Raw genomic sequence first — 10,238 nt, 5'->3', positions numbered from 1 at the left:
AAAGGTTTTTTTTTTTTTTTTTTTTTGGAGAAAAAGCTCCTAAACCAACCTTCTCTTACCCCTCCCTCAAGTCCTCTAAGTTTCCAATAAAAAATTTCATATGTAAAGAGTTGACTCCCTTGCATTTGCAGAAGCATGCTTCCCATTGCAAATATCAGAATAAAAAATCCTTCAACTCCCTTGATCCTCTCCAAAAAGGGTCCTCCCCTCTCCTCACACCCCTCCCTCTTAAAGATTGAGGGATAGGACTATCAGCCAAAAGAAGCCAGGGGCTGAACTTCACTAAGAAATTAGGCAACCAAGCCCAAAAGGTAAAACCCCCTAAAGGTGCAGGCAAAGGATATAGGTGCAGGCAAAGGCAATAAAGTATCGATTCAAGAAGAAAAAAATTAGCGCTGCTAAAGGAACCAAATGTGCACAAATGTAAATAAGCTACAAAGGTTGCCCATCGCTGACAGCGAATGGACTTGATGTCCAAATAAATTAAACAAAAAAGTAACTCACACTTCGGTATAAATCCTAGAGCCGAACATAGTGGTACGAGTATAAAACTCTATAGTTCCTGAGGTGTTGATCTTGAAAGTTCGTATCCCTAGTTCTTCATATTGATGAACATTGAAGGGTGAGGAATTATGGGCATACAGATGCATCATATGTATACATATACACTTGACAAATCAAAGGCAAGAAGGTTTCACACAGTCAGTCAGAGACACTAAAATCATAAGGGAAGTATATAAATACATACAGCAGCACGTAGCATGTCCTCCATTATATTCATCGCCCAACGCCATTGGCCTGCTCTACCATGTGCATTGATTAGGGAATTGTAGGTCTCGGCATCAGGTTTGCATCTAATAAGAAATATTGTTCAATCAACAATATTTGAACAGAGATCAAAATTGCGCCACAACAAGTAAAGCACCAAGAATACTTTCACAGAATCACATAAGAAACATTATTCAATACTTCAACATTACGTGGGGAATCTAAGACCTACCTCCATTTTTGCATTTCAAAAAACAAACCACGAGCTTGATCTATTCGGTTATGTCTGGTATGCAACCTTATCATCATATTGTAAATATCGTTACGGGCACAATAATTCTTTTGGTTCTTCATCCAAACAAATACTTGGACGCAGTGTTCAATAGATCCATTTTGAGTCAACTCCTACCACAAGAGGAAAGAACGGTTGATTCAAATCTTCATAACGTAAATGGAACTTATTCAGGACGGTTTCACTAACTTACATCAATCTTGTAAAATCAACCGGTCGAAGAATTAGAGTTTAATCATTGCACAATAAGCTGTTAAAAAGACGGTGTGGAAGGGCGATACCTTCATAAGAGCAGGATAATTCTTCCGAGCAAACCGTCCAACCCAACAATTCAACAAAGCCTCGACATCACCATAGCGTTGTAGCTTCAGAATCCTCTGTACGACCTCAGTGACCGTCCAGTCCTTCTGGAATCGTTCGCCCCCAACTCGAAGCTGGTACCGCCTGGGAATATCGAGTTTTCTGAGACCGTTAACGAGGGTCCGAACTTCATGCTTGCCATTGTCGTAGTCCACTAAAACTTGCTTTGTCTCTTCGAATGCCGACTCGTTCTTCGAATTCTTGCAAATGATGAGGGTTTTAGGAAAAGTGGAATCCACGCTCCGACCAGTCAAATCGGCGGGATATGAAAATTTGTGGTGGTGAGAGGGGCTGTGGTAGCAGTGTGGTGGCAGCGTCGCCATGGATTAGAGAGGGATAGCATGAGAACTAAAACCAGTCGCGACGAGGACAAGTTTATTAAAAATAAAAAAAATAAATTTAAAGAATATAGGACAATTTCATGACTCACCCAGTTATTTGAATAATTTGATAGTTTAATTATAATTTTAGTGGGAAGTCCGGAAGGAAAAATCCAAAAATGATAATATGGGCTAAATGGTGCGCTTCAGTTGTTACAAATTGTATCAGAGCTAACCACGAGACAGTGAGCCAGCATCACGATAGGCTCAGGGAGAAGGTTGGAAGAGAAAGCACAAATAGGACAATATCTGCTAGTGATAGCTTGGGCCATTACAAACAGTTTAAAGTCAGAACACCGATCGACCTGCTAGTGAGCTTCCCCTAAGGGTGTAGAAACAGTATTAAAGTCTCACATTGTTTGGGAAGGAGAACAAAACACTATAAAGGTGTATAAACCTTCCCCTAATAGACGCCTTTTAAAACCTTGAGGAGAAGCAAGGGAAAGTCCATTGGACGACGTGCTGTATTTAGTACAATGCTAGCTTTCTCGCTGTCCCTCGAAGGGGGATAGTCACGAGGCAATTTGCTAGTAAGGACGATGGGCATCGAAAGGGAGTGGATTGTGATGTCCCACATTGGTTGGAGAGGAGAACAAAATACCATTTATAAGGGTGTGGAAAACCTTCTCATGACAGACGCATTTTAAAGCCTTGAGGGGAAGCTCGAGAGGGAAAGCGGAAAGAGGACAATAACTGCTAGCGGTAGGATCTGGGCCGTTACATTCTTCAACTCATCTGAATAAGCTTTGATGTATAAATAAATGATTATAAAATAAAAATTTTAATTTTTTTTTTTAAAGGTTAGTATTAATATAACTTTTAAATAAAAGTTTATTAGTATTATTGTAATGATATACATAAAAAATTATCTTTTAATTTTTTTAATAGATTAAAAACTGATAAATATTATTGAAATTAGGTATATAGAAAATATTTTCTAAATTTGGATGTACTTCAACAAAATTTAATAAAGAAGAAAAAAAAGAGAGCATTTAATATTAATTTGAATAATGGCAAAATAATGGAATTAACGTCCACAAACACAGCATGTTACTCTGACATGTAGCAACCTGGCTTTTCCAGCAGCGGACAAGTGGCGTTGGGACATCACGTGATCATCACGCTTACTTTCAAACTCCCGAATTTACCAATTTATTCTCCTTCCCACGCTAGCCGTTGCAACCCCTTTTTTCATCGCCGAAGTGCCCTGCGATGGTTCCAAATTCCCAAGGACAAAACCGTAATTTACTATCCCTCCTCTCTCTCCCGACTGTAGTTTTGCCCCCCCCCCTCCGTGGTCAATCAAAATCCTCCAAATCGAAGTTTTTCCTCACACACACTCTCACTCTCACTGGAACTCTCTCTTCTTGTTTCGCTGAGATTCTTCCTCCTAGGGTTTAATTGCAGTTTCCATGGCTTCCTCGTCCTCTGATCCTGGCTTCAAACACGAACCAGGTTCTTGTAGTGCTGCTGCTGCTGTTGCCGGAGGAGGAGCGGCGGAATCTTCGGAAGTTGTAATGGCGAATGATCAGCTTTTACTGTACAGAGGGTTGAAGAAAGCGAAGAAAGAGAGAGGTTGTACTGCCAAAGAGCGGATCAGTAAAATGCCTCCGTGTGCTGCTGGAAAAAGAAGTTCTATATACCGCGGAGTCACAAGGTAATTTTGATATCATACGGCTTTGGAGCTTGTGAAGCGTTTGATTTCTGATATATTGAAGAGTTCTGTTTTTCTGTTTTTCTTTCTTTTTTGTTTGGAAGTGATCGAGTTTAATTAGCTTACAGATTCTCTAAATTTAATTGGAGAAGTGTACAATTGTTTCTCACGATTCGCAGCCAAATTTGATAGTGTGTAAAGAATGTGCTGTTCGTTCGTTCCGAAAAGCGTTTAGTTATGCACGAAAACAGAAGCTGAAATCGATCATTCTCATGTTGGTGAAAGAGAGAGTTACTGAATTGGCTTAATGATTAACTGCATCTTAAGTAGAGCTAGACATAAAGGGAATTTTGGAACATTACTGATCTGTCTACAGGTGTGGTATATAGGACCTTAATTATTGAGTTCATCGTAATCATCATTCTGTTGAAGTCGCCTGCCTCATTTGGTACCATATCAAGTCAGTAGATGTGGGCAATACACGTTATTATCATAAGATGATCAATTGTTTGGTTAACCATAAAGGTGCTTTCTTATTTTTTTATTTAGCGAGAATTGGTTACCGGACATTGCTTGTGATGTACGCCTGTTCTTTATCTTTACCTTTTTCTCTGCTGACAAACGCCATTGAATGGTTTGATGATATTAGGCATAGATGGACTGGTCGTTATGAAGCTCATCTTTGGGATAAAAGTACATGGAACCAGAACCAGAACAAAAAGGGAAAGCAAGGTCTGTTTCTCTCTCACATACACACAAATATTGGTGTGAAACCAATCACTGATTTGCTTGTGATTTCGGAGTACTGACATCATTTTTATCTTTTGTCTTTTATTTAAAATGTGCATGGACGGCATATGATTGATCATTCCAGTGTATCTGGGTAAGTTAGACTTCTGATTTCTTTTCCTTTATATTGTTTTTAACATCGACTGAGACTAGATTATTTTTCCCTTTACACTTATTAATGAACAACACGTATCTACAGGGGCATATGATGAAGAAGAGGCCGCTGCTAGGGCTTACGATTTGGCTGCGTTAAAATATTGGGGTCCTGGGACTCTTATTAACTTTCCAGTGAGATGTCATTTAGTCACCTTCTCCTTCAAGAAAAGGAAAAACGAAAAAAAAAAAAAAAGAAATTGATTCTTTTATGACCATGGTGTTTCATAAATTGTTTTTATGCATACTTTGAAGCATGCATTCCTCTTTCTGATCCTTGATCTTACAAGTATTGGAGTTCTAATTTAAATTGTACGACACTTTCTAGCTTTTGAACGAGTGTATTAAATATGGATGTTATAGAATATTACCACCTTACAGAGTTTTGGAAAAAGTATTTTATTATCTAGTGTAGTATTTTCAGTATCCAACTTGTATGCTTTGTTCTGCTTGACTTTTCTTTGTGTAATAAGAAATGGAACTTCATTTTGCAGGTGACTGATTATTCAAGGGACCTTGAAGAAATGCAGAATGTTTCAAGAGAGGAATACCTTGCATCCCTAAGGAGGTAAGTTGAAACAGTTGAAACATCTTTTATGGTACAATCGGCTGCTACTCATATAATTATATACTTTTCAGAAAGAGCAGTGGATTCTCCAGGGGAATATCCAAATATCGAGGTCTCTCGAGGTATTTTTTTTCCCCTCACTATCATGCTCTTGATTGAATTCACTTTTGCTTCCGCAAATTAATATATTGCTTATATACTAACATGCAACTGATGCTATTTCTTTAGAGTCCTTTGAGGTAGAATAAACTCTTTGAATCCATCTATTATTTTCTTTCTTTTCAATTTTCTTTTTTTACTTAAACTTGCAAATTTTCTTTATATCATTGAAATTTTGATTTAGAGTATAATATTTACATTATTGTTGTGGCTTCAAATGAATTCTTGATGGACATCATGCACACTTGAAGTCGTCTTATAAATTAATAGTATCACTATTCATGTGACTTGCATTTTGTTGATCTGTGTTAACTAATGTTGATGCATTTATGAACCAGTCGTTGGGATCCTTCATTTAGTCGTGTGCCGGGCCCTGAGTATATCAACAGCATAAACTATGGTAAGTTGTCTTAACTTATTATTATATCATGTCTCTAGGTTCAAGGACAGTTCTCTCGTTGGATTTCTTTGATTTCTGAGTTTATACTTAAAAGTGGACAAGAATTTCTCAGTGCCTACCCTCCAATGTAATCTTAAGGTGCTGGAGATGATCAAGCAACAGAAGGTGAGTTCGTCCCAGGCTTCTGCATTGAAAAGAAGATTGACTTAACAAGTCACATTAAATGGTGGGGGCCCAACAAAACTCGAACGGCAAGTGCTGGCTCAAAGTCATCAGAAGAAGACAAACATAGTAGTTGTGCTGGAGAAGTTGGCAGTGAACTCAAAGCTCTGGGACAGACCACCCGTCCTACGGAGCCATATGAGATGCCCTGTTTGGGTACATTACATGATGTAAAGAAGACTACTTCCAGGGTCTCTGCTTTAAGCATCTTGTCACGTTCCGCAGCCTACAAGAGTTTGCAGGAGAAAGCTTTGAAATTACAGGAAATTAACAATGAGAATGATGAGAATGAAAATAAAAACACTGTTAACAAGATAGATCATGGCAAAGTGGTTGAAACACATACAAGTCATGGTGGTGATCCCAGCGAGAGATATGGGGTTGCTTTCGGAACAAGTGGTGGATTGCCACTTCAGAGAAATATGTTCCCCTTGACTTCTTTCTTAACTGCACCTCTTCTTAGTAGTTACAACACAGTTGATCCACTGGGAGATCCGATTCATTGGACATCTCTCGTTTCTGTTCTTCCTACTGGACTTTCTCGTGCAGCCGAGGTTAGTATATTCACTATCGTTGTTTTTGAGATGACTATTAGAAGGATGAAAATCACTTTTAAGGAAATAAAGTCTTATGGTATTTGGTTGCATCTTAAGTAAGAGGCAATTTCTGAAAATTCTAAAAAAACTAAAAACATTTAGACGACTTCGGAAATAAACATTTGATTATTGCTTTGTCTGAAAGTGCTTATAGGAATCTATTCTCAAAAGATATTCCAGTTTTACTCATAATAAATGTTAATGGTTCAGTCTGCGACCTGGAAGATGATATGGTTTTAGTGAAACATATTGTGTTGCTTTATATCCAAAGGGACGTGGAGAGCTGCTATTGCTTTCATATAACCCTCGGTTCCATAATGCAGGTTACAAAAACGGAAACCTCTTCAACATACACTTTGTTTCAACCCGAGGAATAAAGTTCGAGGAATGTCTCGCGTACCCCAACAATGATGTTCGAGTTTAACTCAGTTCGACTGGGTTTCTGTGCTGATTTTGTAGGATCTCACATGAAAACAAGCTTTCAGGAATAAAGCTTTACATAAATCACAATGCATCATACATACTCACCATCACCTGAGGCTTTAAAACGTAGTAGCGATGATCACGAAAGGAAACCCCATACGGTTGAAGAAGAAAGGAAAAAATATCAAGTCTTAGAATATCACCCGTTTGTTTTGTCCTGGTTGTTTTATATTATGCATATGTATCTCTATCTGAAAGTTATAGTTATATAAATATGATTTACTTCTTGAATACATATATCCAGTTATCGATATCAAGATCTCGCTGCTGTTTCCCATTTCGCGTGTTGACATTCTTTCATTTTTAACCAAATTTCTGTGTTATGCACCCAGTCATCTGGTGAACATAGTTGGAAGGATCGGAGTGGCTAGCAGCTTGCAATTTGGATGACATTGTCCTGCTGTGCCCTCAGAAGAAAAGGTAAGACTCCAAACTCCAAACCCCAAACTCCAAACTCCAAATCCATATTCTGCAGTGATTTACATGAGATTTCAGCCTTCCTGACTTCTGCTACGGTATTTTGTTTTTACACCTACAAATAAATTATACCTAAAGATTAGACTCGGATTGCTTCAAAAATCACCTCTTAGGTACTAAATTTGGTGGACTCTTGTATTGAATGCTGGTAGACTTCTTGCATTTTTTTGTTAACCAAAACAAAGTTCCAAAAGTTCGAGTTGGGTTGGATTGGTGGCCTAAGTAACTCAAATAGAATTCGTAACCCAGCCTAATCCAACCCTCTATTTTCGGGTTGGGTTGAGTTATCAAATTATTTTTTTTTTATTGTTTTAAAAGATTCTATTATTATCGGAGTACATTCCTTAATGTTAGTATAATTAGTCAAGAAGTGAAGTATGAAGAGCACTTAAACTTTAAAGACTTTTTGTTTTTGACGGTGGAACTAACTTTTGATGTCATAAGTTTTATTTTATTTCCATTTTCATTTAACAACTTTCTCTTAATACTACTTTGTAATTGAACCGCCATCATTTTGAATATACAATTTGAGCAAGATTTAAAATTTCTAGTTCATTCGATTAATCTGGATCATAATAATACTATCATATCTATTGATCTTATTGATCTTCGGTCATCCCAACTTAAGCTTCTAGTCCATTACTATATATGTGCTTCTAGTCCATTACTATATATATCAAGATTACCAAATAAAATTTTGATTTTCTTCGCAAAACAATAAACAAAATATTAACAAACGTATATATATATATTTTTTCGTTTCAAAGATTAAGCGATCTCTATGAAACAAATATATAAATTAAAAATATTATTGAGATATTGACCATAATACTACTTTTTTATTTATATATTTGTTTCATAACAATCGCTTAACAAATATATAAATAAATTATTTATTTATTTATATGTAAACAAATTCATCGTTATTTTTATATGTACTCAACAAATATATAAATCACTTTTTTTTTATTTGACTTATTAGACAAAATAATAATAATAATAATAATAAAAAATATTGAACATGAGGGCATCCATGTATCGGAAGATAAATAATATTCAGAGGCAAAGAACATTCTGTACTCTGTTCATGACGAACAAACACAAACCCAGTTTCAGTTAGCTTCCTTCTGCAAAGCAAAGAAGATCAGGTATGAAAAGATTTTGCAGTTTGCTTGATTATAAGGAAAACGAATACTAGCCGAGAAATCGAGGAAAGTAGCAGTTTCTCACTTGATTTCAAATGCAAAGAATTTGGCGGCTACATAACGATGCATTTTGAAGACGAAAGAAAGAACTCTAGAATCAATCGGACACGACAATGGCCGGATTTCTTGATAGTATGGCCGGGAATCTGCTCGGAAGGATCATTGGAGCCGCTGGCCGACCAGAGTTTTGTCATATACGAAGCGAACTAAGAAACCTCGAAACGACTGTGTCGAATCTCAAGTCCGGACTCCGAGACGCCGAGGAGAAGCAGGCAAGCGATAAGGAACTCGATGATCTGCTTAAACAACTCAAACATGCATTTTCAATGGCCGACGATCTACTTGAGGTATTGGAATGCGATTATTTGAAGTGGAGAGTGCAGAACAGAAAGAAAGACGTTGACAAAAAAGGTTACCAGTTCTTTTCTTGTTTCTCGTCCAATTTCCTCGTTTCTGCTACTAAAACTGCCGCTGAAATCAACGAAATCACGAAGACTTTAGATACGATTGAGGAAACCTTATCTGAATTCTCTCTGGTTGAAGAAGAAAATGAACATATCAAACGTTTGAAGAGTGAAATGAGTTTGCGGTCCTCCATTACTGGTTCGCAAGTTTTCTCAAGGCTACTGCATTTGAAAAAAGAGGCGATTCTCTCTGATAATTTCGACTACATTGTTGGTAGAGATGAAGCAAAACAGAGTATCATTGATGAACTACTGAAGGATGAAGATGATGAACAAAAATCTCGGCGTATTCTTTCAATCCACGGAGATGGAGGGATGGGAAAGACGGCTCTGGCCAAGTTAGTCTACAATGACAACAAAGTGTTCGATCATTTTGACAAGAGAATGTGGATATGTGTTTCTGAAGATTTTGATGTTCGGAGAATCAGAAGGGAGGTTCTCAGTTCAGCAACCGGAGAAAAGGTTAGTGATGTCCTAACCGACTCCCGTTTACTAATCCGGCTCAAACGGAACTTTATCCGCAGGAAATTGTTGCTTGTTTTGGATGATTTTGGGGATTTGGATTCCGGTAGAGTATCAGAACTGGAAAAATTAGTGGAGATGGGCGCTAATGGCAGCAAGATCATGATCACCACTCGCAGTGAGCAAACTGTACAGGATTCTGCAACATACAAGATTGAAAAACTAGACGAGGAGAAATCCATGGTTTTATTTGAACAGACATTTGGAAGCAAAAACCTTACTGAAAATATGACCAGAATTCACAGTGAACTCAAGAAAGAACTTGTGCCAAAATGTGGAGGACTTCCTTTAGCAATCAAATCCTTGGCGGGACTGCTTTCGTCGGAAGCGAGTTATGGTGTCGAGTGGTTGGATGTCACAGCCTTCAGTGAGAAATGGAAACAGGAAGAGGTGAAGGAGGGTGGTTGCGTTCTACATGCACTGAGACTGAGTTATGATCTAATGCCATCTTATTTAAAGCCTTGTTTTCTTTGTTTTTCGTTGTTGCCAAAAGATTATGTGTTCTACTCCTTTGAGCTAATCCAGTTATGGATCGCGCAAGGAATCCTTCATTCAGATGGCAAAGATCCTGAGGTTGTTGGGGAGCAATACTTCAATGAATTGTGGTCTCGCGGTTTACTCGAAGACGTTGAGGAGCACGCTCTTGGATATTGGTTCAAAATCCAAGCCTTGTTCATGATCTTGCAGTACAACAGGCTAGGAAAGAACAACAGAACCTGGAAAGTTTGCATCAGCTGTCATTTGTC

The 10,238-nt window shown here is 37.8% G+C and overlaps 3 protein-coding genes across 4 annotated transcripts in view; 2 read left to right on the top strand and 1 right to left on the bottom strand.

Annotated features, from left to right (window-relative positions):
- The window catches only part of LOC111441562 (pentatricopeptide repeat-containing protein At2g41720), a 9,356-nt gene extending 7,565 nt beyond the window's left edge, over positions 1 to 1,791 (bottom strand). For both annotated transcript variants that reach the window (XM_023078605.1, XM_023078606.1), the window contains exons 1-3: positions 1,342 to 1,791; positions 1,001 to 1,173; positions 749 to 854 (exon numbers count right to left, since the gene is read on the bottom strand). In XM_023078605.1, coding sequence (XP_022934373.1) covers positions 749 to 854; positions 1,001 to 1,173; positions 1,342 to 1,743 — 681 coding nt within the window. In that variant the 5' untranslated portion in view covers positions 1,744 to 1,791. The remainder of the gene's footprint in view (positions 1 to 748; positions 855 to 1,000; positions 1,174 to 1,341) is intronic.
- Positions 1,792 to 3,106: 1,315 nt separating this feature from the next.
- LOC111441563 (AP2-like ethylene-responsive transcription factor At2g41710) lies at positions 3,107 to 7,099 on the top strand. The gene is made up of 9 exons (XM_023078607.1): positions 3,107 to 3,457; positions 4,104 to 4,186; positions 4,329 to 4,337; positions 4,443 to 4,531; positions 4,891 to 4,964; positions 5,036 to 5,086; positions 5,462 to 5,523; positions 5,662 to 6,299; positions 6,665 to 7,099. The coding sequence occupies exons 1-9, from the start codon at positions 3,213 to 3,215 to the stop codon at positions 6,716 to 6,718; spliced, it is 1,305 nt and encodes a 434-aa protein (XP_022934375.1). The 5' UTR covers positions 3,107 to 3,212; the 3' UTR covers positions 6,719 to 7,099.
- Positions 7,100 to 9,285: 2,186 nt separating this feature from the next.
- Positions 9,286 to 10,192, top strand: LOC111441731 (putative disease resistance protein RGA3). The gene is made up of 2 exons (XM_023078829.1): positions 9,286 to 10,097; positions 10,180 to 10,192. The coding sequence occupies exons 1-2, from the start codon at positions 9,286 to 9,288 to the stop codon at positions 10,190 to 10,192; spliced, it is 825 nt and encodes a 274-aa protein (XP_022934597.1).
- Positions 10,193 to 10,238: the final 46 nt, after the last annotated feature.

Source organism: Cucurbita moschata, unplaced genomic scaffold (genome assembly GCF_002738365.1).
Source record: "Cucurbita moschata cultivar Rifu unplaced genomic scaffold, Cmos_1.0 Cmo_Scf00004, whole genome shotgun sequence".
In the NCBI taxonomy this organism is placed as follows: Eukaryota; Viridiplantae; Streptophyta; class Magnoliopsida; order Cucurbitales; family Cucurbitaceae; genus Cucurbita; species Cucurbita moschata.
Note: the sequence above shows the minus strand (reverse complement) of the source record. Positions and strands in the feature narration are given on the sequence as shown.

Coding starts and splice junctions, on each gene's coding strand:
- LOC111441731 (XM_023078829.1), top strand. CDS start 9,286: ATGGGAAAGACGGCTCTGGCCAAGTTAGTCTACAATGACAACAAAGTG.
- LOC111441563 (XM_023078607.1), top strand. CDS start 3,213: ATGGCTTCCTCGTCCTCTGATCCTGGCTTCAAACACGAACCAGGTTCT. Junction 4,532..4,890: donor GGACTCTTATTAACTTTCCA/GTGAGATGTCAT, acceptor TTCATTTTGCAG/GTGACTGATTATTCAAGGGA. Junction 5,524..5,661: donor TATCAACAGCATAAACTATG/GTAAGTTGTCTT, acceptor TGTAATCTTAAG/GTGCTGGAGATGATCAAGCA.